General features: G+C 43.1%; 2 protein-coding genes across 9 annotated transcripts in view; one reads left to right on the forward strand and one right to left on the reverse strand.

Annotated features, from left to right (window-relative positions):
- The window catches only part of MCF2L2 (MCF.2 cell line derived transforming sequence-like 2), a 230763-nt gene that overhangs the window by 151354 nt on the left and 60663 nt on the right, over positions 1-18746 (forward strand). The window lies entirely within an intron of this gene.
- Positions 1351-17766, reverse strand: B3GNT5 (UDP-GlcNAc:betaGal beta-1,3-N-acetylglucosaminyltransferase 5). Of its 8 annotated transcripts, none has more exons than XM_046658157.1 (3): positions 17238-17766; positions 13273-13378; positions 1351-3894 (listed from the first exon to the last, which is right to left on the reverse strand). In XM_046658157.1, the coding sequence occupies exon 3, from the start codon at positions 3580-3582 to the stop codon at positions 2440-2442; it is 1143 nt and encodes a 380-aa protein (XP_046514113.1). In that variant the 5' UTR covers positions 3583-3894; positions 13273-13378; positions 17238-17766; the 3' UTR covers positions 1351-2439. The 8 variants fall into 8 exon arrangements, 7 of the variants coding, with proteins under 7 accessions (XP_046514113.1, XP_046514112.1, XP_046514111.1 ...); XM_046658156.1 differs by lacking the exon at positions 17238-17766 and adding an exon at positions 16476-16821; XM_046658155.1 differs by lacking the exon at positions 17238-17766 and adding an exon at positions 16149-16464.

Consider the following 18746-nt stretch of genomic DNA (forward strand, 5'->3'; position numbering starts at 1 on the left):
TGGAAACCATAGATTTTTTTTTAAAAACCCACTAATTATTTTGCCATACAAGAGCAAAATTCAAATAATATAAATATTTAACATTTTGGTATAAAATTAATATGGAAAAAAGATGCAAACCAACCAAGAGGTAAAAAGTTTTTATCAATAATACTGTGCACAACCATCTTCCACTCAAGTGGCCATCCAGGCTGATAGTTTATTTTCCCTTTGTTGATTTTTAAAAGACAGCCCTACATTGGAGCACCAAAAAGTTTGTTCCTTCCTTTTTAAAAGGCTGGAATTCATTTATTTACAAATATTCTTCTCAGTACTTTACGTCTCATGCAGGAAGCATCTAGCGATTTCCTTCTTATTAAAAAAAGGAAGTGCCTTCATATTTCTTTTAAATTTAAATGTTCCATTCTATTCTAAGCAAAAATAAAAGGATGAACACAGCTGAGGAGATTTCTTTTGCAAATAAATAACTTTCACAAAAGTATTGCTGTAAACAAGATCATTTCCATGGCCAGAGAGACAGTTTTCAACACAGACGTTTTCAACCAATGGCAAATTTTAACAAAGTATAGATACACAGGGTATGTATGGCCAAAAGGCAAATGGTTATTAAAGAATCAACTAGTAAAAATTCATTATAAACCTGCTTTGTCAAAATGTGCTTTTGTTCTCTACAGTTTTTAAAATTGGTCAGAAAATTTAAACAGTAATGATCTAAAAACCCTGAAGCTACTCTGAAAGTAATTACAGACTAGAATGTTTGACACGGTAGTTTTGACATTAGATAAAAATTCTAAATTATCTGAGCAATCAATGTAAACAAGCTTCAATTTTCAAAATAGAAAAAAGTTGATGTAAACATTAAAAAGCTATCTGCAAAAAACTTATATGTATCATTGTCCAGTTGTGTATACCGAGAATTCCTTTTCCATTCTGTTTTACATGTTTCAAACATCATCTAATTAAGGGTGACATCTTAGTCTTCCCAAACAGGCGCGTCTGCAGACAAAGGTTTTATAATCAGTTCCACTGCTTTTGCTGAAGTCACTATTTTGGTCTTCATCTAATCCCCCTAACAATAGACATCACCTAGTTCTTTCTGTAGTGAAGGGAGGTTGTTCGCATCACGGCCACGTGTTTATCCTGCTTTGTAAAATAAAAGTAACTGACTCTAGCAGATCTCAGCCACAGCTCTTTAATTATAAGGAGCATGCAGCTTTACGAACGCATTAAACCTCATTTTGGCGACTCTTCTATCACTTTCATTCTGCTTTCAAGTTTGAGATTTTGAAAAGTGTTCAACTTCATCACCTCTGATAGTCATTTTGATGTCATCTGATAGTCATTTAGATTCATTGAGATATATAGCTTTGAGTCAATGTTTAATACTCTCAATTTTGAAATCTGAACTTGGAACAGAGTACTGTGGTTTATGAGACCTTGTTGGGGAGGGGCGGGCTATTTAGTAATCATTACATTAATTTAGACACTAAGAATTTTATTTTATAAATTATGGAGAAAAGAGGCTTTTAATGTTCTATCTTTCCTTTGGAATCCTTCTCCATTATTCTATTCCTCTATGCAAACTACATTCAAATAACTACCTTAAAAACAGACTGATGTTGAATATTAAAAAACCAGTTAAAAATTCATTAAATTAAAATCAGCTTATTTGAATTAACAATGATTTCTCCCTGGAGGAGGACCCTAGGGGTAACTAACTGCCCATGTTTTGTGTCATTTTCTAATAATCAAAAAACCCCATATAAAGTGCCAGTTAAGGCAGGGCTAATGACTTCTCTAATTTCACATTAAACTTTGAAAAGAAGATATAAATATATTTTACATGACTCCAACACTATCTAGGGAAAATAGCTACAAGAATGCGACAATAAGTGAATGGCTGTTTATAAAGAAATCATGTACCTTTTCCTAAATCTCCTCTGAAGAGGAGACGTCCTTTTACCAGATTCACGTGATTTCTTCTATGCCAATCCTCCCCTGCCCCCACCACCTCTATCAAGGGCTCTTAAATATAAACTTGTATACCTGGGGAACAACGAACAATATATTCATTTCTTTGAAATGTTGTACTATACATTCACTTGGTATTTTCCAAAAGCAGTTATTCTAACACCAAGGCAGCTTAATAACTTCTCTACACCTCAAATATCCATGTGGCATTCAGTGAGAACTTAAATTTCCCTTTCGTTTTGTTTTCATAAACCTCTTCTAAATACAAATTCCTTGAAATGAATTTAGGCAATGAAGTAGATAGGTTACATTGACTAGCTTCTAGAATCAGAGAAACATTCTGATAGACTGGGCTTTCAATATATTTGTTTTTCATAATCATTTCACTTAGGATATAGACAAATGTTTAAAGGTTTTTCATCCATGTTTGGCTCAGTGACAGTGAAAATGGACAACATTCAAGTATTCTTAGATAAAGGCAGCTCTACAAGGGTATGTGTCCACATAGGTTAATTTGCAAAGGAGGATTATCTTAATTATCCTGCAGTATATTTGACCATAAAACCCTTTTGAAATTGTTTTCACTTTTGGGTCTGTGGCATCCTTCCAAAGGTCCTCAAGGTCTTGTACGTGTCCATGAGATGTCATCATTTTCTCGTAGATGCAGGGATGGTATGGAGTTTTACCTTCCCCAGAGAAAAACACATGGTATTGTGGTACTATCCCCCTTTTATTGGCACAGAGGCCCATGAACACATCGTCTATGTAAAGACTAGAGTTTATTGTCTGCGATGCCTCATAGACTTTGGCGGCTACGTCATTGGAGATCACATAGGCAGCCCCAGCGGTATAGTCAGGGTAAGCTGGCCACTGGTACATTTCATAAGAGACATAGTATTTGCTGCTTTTGTCTCTAACGGGAGGGGCACCGAGATGAACACGACCAATCCAAAAGTCTTGAACACCGATTTGTTCTAAACTTTGAAGGTATTCAATAAGATTTGGCATGTGAATAAATATGTCATCATCAGCAGTCATAAGGAATTTGGCATGTGGACAAAAGCTATTTGCCCAACTGAGCTGCAGAAGAAATTTAAGAGTAAGATTATGGAAAGAATCCACAAAGTCTTGCTGAATTATATCATTGTACTTTTGATCTTCCCAAACTAGTTTTCTTTGCAGTTCTCTGTCCTGTGGATTCGAAGGTGTCCCTAAGGCAAACAGAGTTTTGATGTTGGCATTAAGTTGAGACCGAACATACTCCTCATTGCCCCATGTTTTTCTAATTGCAGAACGTCGGTCAGAGTTTTCAGGAGCAGTCTTTATAAACAGTAAAAGGAGGACATCTTGTGCTTGACACTTCTCCACGTGGTTGATCAAGTATTGGTAGCGAGTAGCCCCATCCACACGGCGCTTAAGAGAGAGGCTGTCATTCACAAAATCATAGCTGTTTATGAGGTATCTGTACGAGTAGGACTTCATATAGTTTATAACGAGGTTATCAGTCGTTCCCCAATAAAACATGAGGGTTAGTATAGAACAAGTGGCAAATAAATGAACAAGCTTCCGTTTTTTTACTCTTCTGCTATAGAACATTCTGACAACCATCATTCAGGTCTCTTTTTATTTAGGATCAGTTTTAAACGGGCGCTTGCTTCTTCGAGACCATAGAACTTTGTCTTCTGTAGAAAAGATGTCCATTTTAATACATGTTGGTGATTAAAAATGTAAAAGAAGCTTCTTATTTCACAAAATGTTTTCTTTTAATGCCATTTTTTCTGAGATTGCAAAAGAATGGAACACACTGTAGAATGAGGACACTGGCACATCAACGTGGGTCCACACCGGCATCCTTCATAAAGTTCGGTGATGGGCCTCATGCAGCTGTTCCATCTACTTCTTTTTGTGAAGGTTAAATGCAACCTATTAGAGTTAGGAAGAGAAAAGATGGTAAGTGAATGGGATACTCAGTTACCAAAAAGAAGCAAACTACTCTTAATTCCTTAAAAACTACATGTAACCTGACGGAGCTGGACAAAAGGTTAGGAGACAACTAGTATTTAGCAGAGGCATACACCTGTTTATTTTTTTAGAAGAGTACAGGGAAAAGGGAAGAACCACTCTCTACTGTCTTCTCATTCAGAGTACACAGACCCTTTCCTCTTCTCAACCTTGGGAAAAAAAAGTCTCCAAAATGGCTATCATCTTAGAAGTTCAAATTTCTCACATGGGTATATCCACGAATATACTGACTTGGAATATAGTCAGGATGAAAGTAGCTATATAGTTCAAGGAAAAATACTGCTTGAAAAGAAAGCTCCTAATAGTAAAATTCCACTAAAGCTTGCCCCAGACCAGACAGGAATAAGTAAGGTTTTTTTAAAATCAAGGTTCATAATCAAGGAATCAAGATATGCTTCTCAAAAGCATAGTCCAAACTCTCTCTAACCAAAATGACTTTTGTGAGCCCCAAATCTACAAAGTCATCTTCTTTCTGTACTTTTTCATTTAGAAACTCAAGAGGCACCTCAAATTTCACACGTTCAGAACTGGGAAGCCACAGGATGACAGCCAAAAGCACTGCCTTTGTAGTCAGGCAATTGGAACGCCAATGCTAGCTCAGCCATTTGCCATTTGTTGCACTGTATCCATGCATCTAACCCAGAAATCTGAAAAAAACCGAATAGCGCCACTTAACTCAAAGTCTTTATGTAGATTAAATAGGAACATACATAGATGCACAGATGAAGGTAGATAGATAATGACCTGGCACACAGGGGTACTCAAACTCAAATGCTATTTCTAACCCATTCTACTGTCTTCTCCCCTAAAACCTGCTGTTTCCCCTTTCTCTTCATTTGAATCTGCTGCACTTCATGCTTGTATGCCAGAAATCTGGAAGTCCTCCTTTGCCTCCACATCCAGATCCAGTTATTTAATCCTGTGACTTGCTTCTTCCAAACCGCTCTTCACCATTTCACATCATTATCACTTCTCACCCAGACCAGTGCAGCAGACTAAATGACCCTGGTCAGCCCATCACCTACTGTATTGTCAGAGAGACCTTTCTAAAACTCAGATCTAACCGTCAGACTAACTGAGCTCTTTAAACCCCTTTAGATGCTCTCCACTAGTTGACAATACCAAATTATTGGCTGAAAGCTCAGCCACACCTGCTATATCATACATGCCGGCTTTTGCACCAGCACTCCTGTGGCCCAGCAAGCCCTAGTCCCCTCACTGACAAAAAGTCTACTAACCTTGACTTAAGTTCTACAGGCAGCCTTTTCTGGGAAGTCTGAACTGCTCCCCACCAAGATGTTTCTTACCTGTATTGCCACAGAACCTTCTTACATCCATCTTCCCATACTGAGCCTTTTTAACTGCCTCCCCCAATTACACTGTGAACTCCTTGATGCAAGACGCAATGTAGATACCCTACCCTCAGCATCCATGTCAGCAACTGACACCTAGTAGACGATCTCTGAAAGCACAAAGAATCATGCTGGGGCTGGGGCCACCTTCCACCCAAACGGCTGTTCACTTGGGAAGAACTGGGGGTCAGGATGCCCAGTCAGTCACATGGCCTCCCTTTTCTTCCACCATGAGGAGACAGCACATCCCTTCCTCAAAGATTCTGCCCCCAGTGCTTACCACAAGTAAGATACATCCTTCTGCCTGGAGAAGTAGGCTCTCCCCTCTAGGCTGACACCTCAGTCTCCTGCGCTTTCCACAGATTGATAGGGAAATGACAAAGCAGGCTCCACCCAGGGCAGTGCAGGCTGCCTCAGTTGCTGAGCCCACATCACGAGCCACAAGGCAAAGGCCCTGCTTTTGTGCCCCAAGACCTCATCCTCAAGTTCTTGGCCTTTGCCCCTAAATGGAAAACCAACTGCACATGCTGAGAGCACCCTGCAGTCTGGGCCCAGCCCTGGCTGTGCGACTTCCTTCCCATCTTCAGGCCTTTTGCATCTAGCTGTGTTTCCCATCCCCTAAGATTGCTCCACAGTTACGGTGACAACTGCAGAGCCAGGCATGCGAAAAGTCCCAGGAGGGCCAGAGGTTAGCGCCACACCCCATGAAGACTTTTTCCAGAGATAATCAGCACAGGTAACATCATATCCCAAGGACACAGATTTTAAAAGTGCTAGTGCCCCAACCAGCATTGAAAAAAATGAAAGAAAAAAAAGAACAGAATAGAGAATGGCAGAGTGTACTGAAAGTAGGAAATGTAAGTATCCTTTTGTGAAACTGAGTTTTATGTCTATGTGCCTTCAGGGTTGTAATGTAAAATGTATTTTTATCATGCTGTAGCACTGAAAAGGTGAAAAATACTGCTCTAAGGGATAGATCGATATCAGTAATTTCTTTCTTGGTGAAGTGAGAAAGATAGCAGAAAACATCCTGTTTGTGATGGTGGCATCAGCCTGACCTTTGCAAAATCACTTTCATTGGTGGAGAGGGCACTTCCTCTCAGTGCTAAGTGCTCACTTAGATAAGGGCCCACCTCTGAAGGTCGAAATCACCTTCTGCCTCCTCCATGATACATATTGAAGGAACTGAAGGCTTAACACAGGGTAACAGAATTCTTAATGGGAGATTTTAAGACAGTGCGTGTGTTTAAGAATGCTAAGAGGGGCTGGCCCTGTGCCTGAGTGGTTAAGTTCATGCACTCCGCTTCAGCGGCCCAGGGTTCGCTGGTTGGGATCCTGGGCGTGGACCTACACACCACTCATCAGGCCGTGCTGTGGCAGCATCCCACATCGAAGAACTAGTACAACTTACAACTAGGATATACAACTGTGTTCTGGGGCTTTGGGGAGAAAAAAAAAAAAAGAGGAAGATTGGCAACAGATGTAAGCTCAGGGCCAAACTTCCTCACAAAAAAAGCATTAGGAAAAAACCAAATAGCACCTCTTCCATAAAATCCTTCCTCTTTAACAAAAAAAAAAAAAAAAAGAATTCTAAGAAAATTCTCAATTGAAACTAAGCTGCAGTTTCTATTCCAACAGAACCTGGGAAGGAAACAAAGAGGAGAGTAACCTTTGGAACCACAGGGAAAACTAGCTTCCCTTTTCTGAGCAGCTGTGCCCAGCATGTTCCAATGCCAGCTCGCTTTGCACTATTCACAGTTGTTTACAAGTCTGAGCTTCTTGCTAGACAATCAGCCCACAAGTCTAACTCCTCCAGCACCCGCCTGTTCACTTGACTCACAGAGGCCCTACTATCTCACCCATGAATGGAGTCTATTACTCATCCACTTGATGTGTTTCTGCTGCTAACATGGCTACTACAACCTAGCAACCAGCCTGTAACATTCATTTTATCCTCCCTGCCCCCGCCATGTATGTATTTACTTTATTTTCTTATATTTCTTCAACTGTTTCCAACTGACCCCAAATTAAGTCAAAACAATTCTCTGAAGGATGACAAAGAACCTGTCATGAAACCAGCAACCCATACCACTTCTTTGGGTTCAGGACAGCATGTGAGGTTCTAAAACAAGATTTCTCCACCGTCCACAGCTGGAATTGTTTAGCTACTGCCTACATCAATCATAACCAAATCTCACGGATAGTACTGATCTGATGAGGGGAAGAGATAGGAAAGGCCAACAACTCTTTTATGTTACTCAGCTTCTCTTTCATAACAAAAGAATACCCGCACTCCTCCAAATTGAACATAGTCGCAGGTGGCCTTTCCCAAGCAAAAGCAAAAGCAGCTCCATGATGTAAATTCATTAATTACAACTAAACAATGTTGCCCCAGGTCTGGCTTTGCTGATGGAGACCAGGCACGTGGCATTGATGCTCAGTCCTCTGGTTCGCACAGCCTCCTAGAGCTTCTCTGAAGCACATCTTCCAACTTCCGTATTCAAAGTGCAGGGGAGGGGGCTGGGGAGAAGCCACAGGCCTGCCCAACCTGGAGAAAGAAAATGCTGGGCCTTACAGGAAGCAAAGGATCCCAATAACACATGCAAAGCTCAGCAACGTCCACCACAGAATGCTGGGGATGCAGCTTCCTTTGTGCGCCCGCAGCACAGTGTGGGTCAGTGACCAACCAACAGGCTGGGAATTCCAGGGTCACCCCTGTTTGGGACCAGATTTATTGTGTAACCTCAGGCACCCCTCACTGAACTCTGATTTGGTGATTTAACCTGCAAATTGGGGGCAAATATTCATGTCCTATTCCTGAGGGGAAATAAAAATTACAGATGTCTTCAGAGCCTGCTGAAAACAGGAATCAAGAAAGACAACAGGAAAAAAGAGGACAAAGAACTGCTTAGAGAGGAAGATGCAGATATGTGGACTATAGCTTGGGTTTGCTTCTATTTGGATTGAGAAGAAGGAACAGATATACTTAGCATTCTCTTTCCTAATAGACAGAAGTAGTCAGAAGAATAAAGAATTGAAGTTGAGTAAGAACATCAGAAAAGAAGGTGGCAGACCCCACCCCAAACATTTTTCAGTCTGGGAGCTGTGCCCCTCAGTTACTCGAAAGGATATTTCTTTACAAGAGAGTTCTTTAAACTTTCTTGGAAAAAACCAGTTAGTGCATCTGGAGGCTACAAGTTTTCCTGTAACGACTCATTTTTTTTCTAGTTCACTCCTGGGGTCAACTCATTTCTTTGTTGAGTCTATTTTTGTGATCCTAAAATTTTATGCAAAACCTGCTAGAAATCTTGCAGTTTTAATCAAGATGAGGAGGTCTGCACTTTAAGTTCAAGTTAAACCACGTCAGTGTCCGATGTTTCAATTAATCCTACAAGTACGTGAGTATTTGCTGCGTAAATGATTACGTCAGGCACGGTGGGAGTCATGAAGTAGTGTTTGATAGTCTCCCAGCTGAAACATCTTCAATTTAGTTGAGATAAGACTCATGGTGCCCATATGAAAACAAGATCCCCAAGGACAACAGTCAGCACCAGGTACAGACAGTGTGTCAGTGGCAATTTGGGCAATACCAACTGCAGGCACAATAGGAGCGTTCCTAGGAGTGGAGATCAGTGACAGTTGGATCAGGAGGGCCTGAGGATGAAAAGGATTTCAGTGGCTGCAGGAAGAGAAGCAACCTGTTTCAGGCAAGAAGGGAAAGAATCACAATAGACAAATATTTGAGAAAGAGGCATGTATTTGAAAGTGGGGAGGGTGGGGCTGCTAATGGAGAACCTTGAAAATAAGGCAGAGGAGTCAGTGAGTGCCAAGGGCAGCAGGAAGTCACAGAAGTTTTTTTTTTGTTTGTTTTTAATGATAATTCCCTTGTTGATATGTATTAAGCTTTATACAAAAGGGATTCATCTGGTAATGGCATGTAGGAAGGACACAAGATGCCTGGAGTTCAGGACACCGGTTCTATGAGGGCCTCATACTGAAGCAGGATGAGGTGAGGAGGACCTGGTCTAGGGTGGTGGAAGTGGGAGGGAAGGAAGGGCTAAGAAGAGCCTTTCAAGAAAAACGACAACCCAGCAGGACATGAGGAGTGGCCCCCATGGTGGGTAAAAGAGGAGTGAAATCTAGTTTCTAGCACTACAGACAAAGGCGGAAAAACTGGTTTCCTGAGTCAGGAGTGAGGGGGAACATGTTTGGTTTTAGACTGGTGTTGACTGTGAGGTGCTGGAGAGACAACAGGTAGACAAGTCCAGGAGGTAATGAGACTGGAGGTGTGGAGGACTGAAGATCCGGGCCCTCTGAGCACAGAGAAGATGGCTGCCATGAGTCTGAGTGAGCTCTCCAGGGGGAGAGAGAAGCAGAGAGGACTGGAGGAAAAATAAACTCAGGGGAAGGAGAAGAGGGAGGAGTCAAAAAAAAAAAAAAAAAGCTATTTTAAAGGGCTAGTTCATCAGAAAATTAAGATGAGGTGACAAATGGGTAGAGATAGTTGGAAGGTAGGACAGACAAGGCCTGTCATGGAGCCCTAAGCAGGAAGACAGTTATGGAACAAACAGTGAGAGCTGTGCTGGGGGCACACACAGCAGGGGCTGAAGATGGGGGTGGGTGGAGGTTGGGGAAGGCGTCTTCTAGGAGGAGAAGCAACGCTGAATCTGAGACCTGAGGCTGAGTAATGTTAACTAGAGAAGGCCAGTGGGTTTAAATTCAGAAACGTATTTATTTTTGTTTCCATCCATATGTTTCTTGACCACTGTTTCTGGCCATTATTGTAATATGTTAACAACATCTAATCTTAGGGACACTATATTTGCACATCTTACTTAGTAGACGTACAACACTCACAAGTCTAAGGAAACCTTTTATGACGTATATGCCATTTTGTTCACATTATCCCACACACTCAAGACAACTTATCAGAAAGAAAATTGTTAATGTGGCTTCATTTAGAACTGCATTTCCTCTGAAATATCCAATTCCAATACACTCACTCTCCAGTACACCCACTTTCAACCCTAACTTCTAAAGATTCATCTGGAATCCTGTGCCTGCCCCCAGCACTCTTGCCCCACCCGGCAATCTCCTGACCTTTCTTCTCACCCACCTCCCTGTCTCAGAGGTGGAACCATCTGACACTTTTGCTCTCCTCTCCCTGGTTCCTGTCCTTCCAGCCCAACAACCCCAGATGTTGGGTCACTCCCTTCTTCTCTACTCCTGCAACCCTGCCAGGCTGCTGGAGAAGCATGACATGCCAGGCAGACAGCATCACTACAAATGGCAGGATCTAGCTGTAGGCAGGGTACTCGATGTTGTGTGACCTCCTCCACTTGTCCTGGACCTCCTCATCTCCCAGCCTCTTCACCAGCCATGCTCAGACCCCCACCACTCCCAAGGTCCTCCTCACTCTTAGCTGATGACTTCACCTCCTGCCTCCACAAGAAAGAAGACATCAGACACATCGTCACCTTCTCATCCCCACTGTGCCTCCTTTTCACGGATTCCCACGCTCGCCTATCTTGACCATTCCCTCTACAAGCTCACTGACTGTTGGGGCCAGGGTTAGGGAGAGGCAAGGGAGGCACTCATCTGGGGCACAAAATTTAAAAGTGCAACAAATACGACTATAAACTAATGATGCTCCTCCAGTAAGTCACAATTAAAATTTCAGAAAGCCTCAGTACTTTATACCGTTTACATTTAAAATTGTATTACTTAAAGTCCCACGCGAGAGATGATTTTTGGTTCCTGTCCAGGCATAGCTCAAAGGACAGAGGGATAACATTTCCGTCCCATCCCTATGTTGCATTTTGTCCTACATTCCAAGTATTTTTTTCCTGGCTTGTTTTGATCATCTTTTCTCTGTTAAACATAATGAGGACAAATCCTCAGGAGCCAAACAGCCATGTTAAAAGAAATCAGGAATAAAAAGCCCTGAATTTACTGAAAAGGCTATAACTTGATCTTCATAGGTATTTCTTAGTAAATTAGTTGTAGTAATTGGTGCTATGATACAACTGGTTCTATTTGCTCCAGAAAGAAGGAAGCAACCTAAAATTTGAATTTACAACTCATATTTTAAGTGTGAAAAATTAGATATTCTCTCACTTGGTATTTTATTCTTTAATTCAAATTTGAGTGTTTCCAATATAAGGCCTGTAAAAAAAGGACAAATTTTACCCAACTGCTGTCTTCAGGTGTTTTGTGGCTGTGACTTTGTCTATAAAACTGGCTCAAGGACAAAGATTAGAATCCACTTGGAGTTATCACTCTGCAAAGAATACGTTTACAGAGTTAGTTCTTGATTCAATGTTAGTCCAAAGACTTTAAATTCCAACTTAACAAGCATAGAGCTGGGACAGAAGGAAAACCTGGGTTGTAAAACCTACAGTATGAATCCAGTAACAAGCTCCCCGCCCACATAAATTAACCTATATGTTTTTTAATAAGTTAAACAAGAGTGTAGATTTCTGTTTGCTGGTGAGACAGGGAAATATCAAGTAAACAAGGAGACAGGCCCTAAGTAAATACAAGCACTAAGGTACTGGTGACAAGGGATTATAGAGTCTTATTATACTTCAGAGGAGTTAATTAAAAGTCACTAAAAATTCCCAGTAACCAGTGTGATTATGCAGAATTTGAAACAAACAAAAAAGCTGAAATATACAGTAGGTCGCAGAGATCAGAGACTTGCTTTTCTTAGCTTGGCTCTCTGTATTCATTGTCGAGCTGTTTGGGTTGACAGGGTTGCTTGGTCTTTTAAATGATTCCTGTCAGTTGTGCTCTTGCCTACTGAAGAACACCTGTCTCCTTTTGCCCACTCTAACAACAGTTACTAACATGGATGTGTTGACCGTGTACCAGGCTCTGTTCTGAATGCTGTACACGTATAGTAACACTTTAAGCCTCACAACAACCTATGAGGGAGAAATGAGCTCCCCATCTTGAAGAAACGGAGGCACCGAGACATGGGGTTACCCATCTAACCTCCATAAAATTCCAGACCTTGTTGCAGCTCAGAAGCAGCTGATGGGTTCCGAGCCCCATCCCTGAGCACCTCAGCTGCCCTTCCTCCCTGGTCCTGGCACAGCTGCTCTTCCTGGAGCTCCCATCAGGATGGGAGGGCAGGGAAGCCAGTGGGGCAGGGCCAAGAGAAGTGACCCAAGAAGGCAAAGAATTTGCTTCACTGTCTGAAGTTTGGAGTCATTTATATTTTGCTACCACATGCATTTTGTCAGTTTGTTCTCATTTTCTTTACTAACATACCCTTTTCCAAACCCTCCATCTCAATTTTCCCTTTCTTTTCTTGATCCCAGTAGCATAGACAGTGGGTATAAGTGGCCTTGTGAGTCTGTGTCCTTTGGGTACATAAAGTCTTTCCTCCACAAAGAAGATTGGGGGATTTAAGGGTGGAGATCCAAAGTGGCAGAGGAGGTAAAAAAAAAAAAAAAAAAAAAAGTGGGGAGGAAGGAAAGAGAGGAAAGTAAAAAGTATAGGACTCAGAGGGGATGCTTTAAGCAAGTATTGGATGAAATGAAAGAAGAGTCGTACACAGCTGAGGTCAATATGGTATAAAAAACAGTGATTTAGAAATAAGGTGACAATATAACCCAGTATAAATCTGTTATATAAGCCTGTTGTCCACTGGCAATTGATGTCTCATTCTGGGACAAATATATGTCCCATATATTTGGAAACAACATTTGATTGAAGGTTTACAGAGTACAAAAATAAATGATAGTATAAAACAGAAGAGGTATATTTAACACGTTTCTGTCTCAGTTGATCAACATTTCCTATAATAAGTTAACTACCGATTATTAAGCACCTACCCTGTTCCAAGCATTATGCTGGGCAGCCCTGAAAGTAGGTAATGGCTATATTTAATTAACTCAACAAACATTAATTTATCACGTACTGCTTGGTGGGCCACAGACAGGATGCTGGGAAGGCTGCAGAGATGTTTCCTGTGCAGATCTCCTACCAGAGTGAGTAAATGTTCTGGTGCAACCTGGAATCTGGACCTGAAGGAGGCGAGAGGAAAAGCCAAGAGTTTTAGAATGTGAACAAAAGCAGATTTATATTTTGGTGCTTCCATTTACTGGTCACATGAGCTTCACTTATCTCTAAACCATGTACCACACAGTGTTTTCTGAGGATCATTTGAGATAATTTATTGACAAGGTATGGTCCAGATCAAGTGTTCAATATATGCTAATTTCTCTTCTCTAGAAATTGTTCAAGCATCTTTACCAGGATGATTTAGTTAGTAGATGGCTAATATTCTTTAGGGGTTATCTTCCTTTTAAAATGCTGAGCTATACTCTTAATATCCTTCTTCTCAAAAAAATATTTATTAGATATGAGTTTTTAAAAATACTGATCTGATTGCTAAGGGCCACTTAACAAACCCCAAATACTGTTGAGACTGAGAACAGAAGTTATCATCCCTGTTTTACGGAACATGGTCTTCCATTATTCCTGACAGGAAAGAACAATGTGGTTCCCACAAACGCTTCAAAATACATTTCAGTGAAGATGTCACAGCCAAAAAATTATAAAGCCCTGTAAATTATGGAGAAGGAAATGGGAGTTGAGACAATGTTTAAACTTACTTTGCTTAGAGCACTATCAAAAAGTTGTAGAAAGAGTTGTAGGAAAGGAATAAAAGAGATAAAATATGAAATCTGAGGGGATCTTGAGCTGTATAATAGTACTTTGAACTCAGACTTTTGGGGGCTTATTGCCAGCAGACTCGGAAGAACATTCCTTTCTGTAGAAAACTGAAACTTCAGTTTTAAAGTTTAGTTTTAACCTCTAGCATTATAGCCTTCACTGTGGAAGATAAATCTTAAAAAATAAGTTACAGATCAAAGCCAGCCTCATAATGTCCAGCATTAAAATGTACAAAATCACTTTTGTGTATTCAAGTTTACATCTCACCTGATCAATTTTTTTAACCTTTAAATATGAAGATTCTTATAGCACCTATATATATGCATACTATAAGAAAAACATTCTAGATTTACACTGTTCCGGCTAAATCTTTGCTGGCAGAGATTCTGTGTCAAATGGCAGAGCTCTTGTAATAATTTGCTATTCCTCAATTTCTGGAACATAGATACAATGTGTACATCTCCTCACAAGATCATTCTAACAATGGAATAAAATAATGGCTATAAAAATAATCCAAAAAAGGTAGTATAACGTGCCATAAAATGCAAATCTTAGACCTATTGAGTGGAACGCATACAAAATTCCTAAAAGACAGGATTCATTCTGTCACTTTGAGAAGAGACCATTTCCTCCTGAATTTCTCCCAGTCTCTTTCTACCACATCCTATGTTCTGTTAGGTGGCTCCTAGTGCAGCTGGTCCTCAGAAAGAACTCCAACTCTACAATTTGAAAGTCACCAAGTGCAGTGATTCTAGCCAAAGTGACCCATTTTAAAAGATGACCCATTTCAAATGGGTCATGTGTTGTTATTCACACTGTTCTATATTTAAGAATTAGAAAGTTATTTCCTTTTCCTACAATCTCATCATTTGAACCAGTCTTTCATAAAAGGGAAAATTGATCTCGATTTTAAGGAAATGTAACTTGACATTTTTACTTGCTAGAGCCTGCGCTTTACTTTGAAACTTCTTCCCCACCTTCTGAGTTTTGTGTGTGTATGTGTTTGTGTGTGTGGGCAAAGCACTTTATGTGGAATATCATCTATGTCTCCCAATCATCCTTCATTTCTCACTTCCTCAGGAACAGCTTCTCTGAGCTTCAGCTTGAACATTCCCTGTCATAACACTCATCCCCATTTTCAGGTGTCACCATGATCCCCTGAAGACCGAGATGGGTCAGAATGAGTCAGCTTCCTCCTCAGAGGATGCTCAATAAATACTGAGGGGGCATGCCTGTGGGAGAAGGAGTAAAGGACACAGAGAGCCACCCCATGACAAGAACTAAAATCTACCCTAAGTTTCTTTGGAGAAAGTTAAAACCTCAGCAGCTAATCACCAATCACCCTTTCAGAAAGTTCAGGATGGCCACTAAATACAAGTACCTTCAATCATCCTTTTCTGGGTCAGCTTCATCTTCTTACATCCCTCTCCCTTCCCCCATAGGGACCAGGCAAAGTTTCCCAAAATAAAGGCACAGAGGAACAAATCCAATTCTAATGGATGTACTTTCATCAGAGAATTACCCTAAATATGAGCTACTAGCTGCCACTAAGCCACTATGCGGTTACGACATTGGTGTCCCTTTAACACGATCCATAACCTATGAAAACCAACACTGGGAAAGAAAAAATTGTAGGGTGTGTAGTCAGAGTCGGATGCAAAGTTGCTAGTTTGACCTATACAGTATCTGAGTAAGCGCAACTGACTCTGTCACATTAGGATGCAAAATAAAATTCTGCACAATCAAAGAAAAGTAGAAAGACCTCCCTGCTAGAGAGGTCTCGTTTCCTAGTTTCCCGGGCCTGCCCACTTCCTCGTCTCCATTTCCCCTGCCAGTAACTCGCCGAAAGCTGCCCCAGTCTGGCGGTTTTCTAATTCCCACCCCGACGCGGGCCTTCTGCCCGAATTCACCCCGGCAGCCCAGGGCGGCAGCCAGGTGGGGAGCACCCGGCCAGAAACCGAGGCCCGCAGGGCGCGCCGTGCGCCCGCTGACTCCTGCGCTCCGGCCGGTTTCGGCATCGCGGCGCGGCGGCCGCCTCCCGGGAGCCCCGTAGGGAGGGGAACCCCGCCGGCCCCGGGAATCTCGACCCCAACCGGAGCCCCGGGGCCCCCAGCCTACCTGGCGCACCTGGGCGACGGCTCGGCCCGAGGTCACGGCCGCCGGGCGCCCGCCCGCAGGCCGGGCCGAACAAAGGCGCTCCGGGGAGGGAAGGCGCCCTCCTTCCCCGCCGCGCTTTCGGCCGCGGGCAGCGCTCCCCCGCGGCGAGCAGGGCCGGCCCAGCTTCCCGACGCCGGGCCGGGTCAGCGGGCCGGGCCGGGTGCCTCTCCAGCGGCGCTCCCCGGCCCCACCGCGCGTCCCAACCTACAGTCCTGGAGCCCCGAGTGGAAGAACGTGCCGTCGCCTCCTGGCGACTCTCTTCCCCTCTCGGCCCTTCAGAGCCCTCACCTGGACCAAGAGGGAGCAGAAGAGACCCCGAGTCTCCTTTCCCGGAGCCCGAGAGCTCCTCCGGCCAGGAGGCGCGGCGCCGCGGGGCGGGGCTGTCCGGCCGGGCAGGGACCGGGCAGGGCGGGGCAGAGGCTCGGTGGCCCGGAGCCCTCCCTGCACGCCCAGGGAGCCCGTCTCCGGTCCCCGGCACAAAGAACCAACCATCCGAGGAGATGAGGTTTATCCCCGCCGAGCGTGCTAGAACTTCCCCCTTTCGGCGATCCGGAAGGAAGACAAGATTTCCACCCACGAGGGGCCTCGGCCCCAGCTAGGATGCGGTCGGCTGCAGAGCAATGTTTTTAATCAGACGATCGATCACCTCTTAATAGATGCGTTTCCATATGAAACAACTGGTCTCAATACACTTTTCATTAGGTCGAGTGTGTGGGACTAATGATGCATTCGTTCAGAACAAGCAACAGTTCCTCATCTCTGGGAGGTAAGTTTGGACTGAGTTGCCGTTCTCTGAACATCTTATTTTCCTTTTTGGAGCAAGAGTTCTAAGGGCAGGCTAGCCTTGTAAAGATCTCCTGTCACACCACTTACGCCTTGAGCTTCTGGGGACCTAAATGACAAAGAAAGGAAACTCTAATTTACAGCAAACTAAAGCTTCACTACAGCGGTTCGTTACAAAACTACAATGGAGAGGGGATCACCCCGCTCGCCAATGATTTTACCTTCAAACCCAGTATAATTTCAAAGAGAGCTTAAAGCAAAACTCACCAAGTGTAACCCCAGCTTGTTAAACTCCTAAAGCAGGCGTCGGCTTTCCTCCCAACATCGGAGCGACAGTCATTGGTCTCAAGAACAAAACTCGCTCGTTTTAAATCTTGGGCGAGGACCCGGCAGCCCGCGCTCGGCTCGGCTGGGCTCGCTGCCCCGGCGGGGAGCCGGCTGGAGCTGGGGCGACGGTGCGGACCCAATCAGGGGCTCGCGGCGGAGGGCGGGGACGCCGCAGCCCGGGGCCAGCCCCGCACCCCGCTGGAGTGCGTTCCCTGCGCCTCTCTGAGTCGCTGCCAAAGCCCAGTGGCCTGTGGCTCCGCCACCACCCCGGGGTGTTCGCGAAGGTGATGGCTCCCGCCCGAATGTATTGCGTGGTAGCTCCAGGAAGTGCTTCCTTTCGCCTCCTCGGTTTAATTGAGGTCGTCATTTACTTAGATGATCAACTGTGAGCCCGAATCAGCATGAATGTCCTCTTTGAGCTGTTTTCCGCATTCGAAATACTTAATGCACATAACTAGACAAAACCAGGAGAATGTAGCTTTCTACTGAAGCAAAGAGGTTATAAATAAATCCTCTATGGACTCGGCTTCTTGCTCCCCCAGTGTTCTAGCATCCTCCTTACAGACCAAACATTACCATACAGCAGAGGTGGTATGGAGTGATTTTGTAATTATACATATTTCAGAAAGGACAGAAAACAAAGGATTAACCCATATACTTTAGTAAAATAAAAACTTTGGGTTTGTTATTGTAAAAGGAATAAACCAGGTAGTGGTTTTCAAGTAGGTTACTGAATCAGAGTTTGAAACTGTAAACACAGTTTACTTGTTGTACTTGTTAGTTCAAACTAGATTTTTAGGAGGTTTTGTAATTGCTTTCTTTAAGCCCTTTAGCATATTTTCAACCATGCCGTTCTTCTCATATATTGCCTATAGAGAGGGTGGCTCAGCTATTATCAACTCAGACTATAGTGCCACATGGATGTCAGACCACAGACAAATATTTCCGTAATGTAGCTTGTAAGGGAGTCACTCACAGTGACCCATAAATAAGCTGATTTGTTATTAGCACAGTGCAAATCACCTCCCCGGTTTACCTAGGCAACATAAAATCCCGAGGGCAGTCCCACATACATCCCCCCCCAGGGATCATATCTGTATGTTGCATTTACGTGCCAATGTTCAGTTACCACAATATTCCTTTCAGGTCATTTGGAACTAGGCCCGCATAGGTCCACATGTCAGCATGTGTGTATTCCACATGCACCAAGCCATAGGACTGTACACACAAGAAATACAAACTGATGCAAACATTAACAAATACATATAAAAATCACATGTTCACACCATCCTTTATGGAGATGGACACTTCAGATAGATAAATGATTTCAAAAGTAAGTCAGGAGATTGGTGAAGAATGTGTGGCTTCTGATGGGAGGAGGGGAGAGAGTGTGGATGAGAGATGGGGATGAGGAGAGTGGCTCAGAATGCCTGTCCCAGTGCCCACACA

Source organism: Equus quagga, chromosome 4 (genome assembly GCF_021613505.1).
Source record: "Equus quagga isolate Etosha38 chromosome 4, UCLA_HA_Equagga_1.0, whole genome shotgun sequence".
Classification (NCBI taxonomy): Eukaryota; Metazoa; Chordata; class Mammalia; order Perissodactyla; family Equidae; genus Equus; species Equus quagga.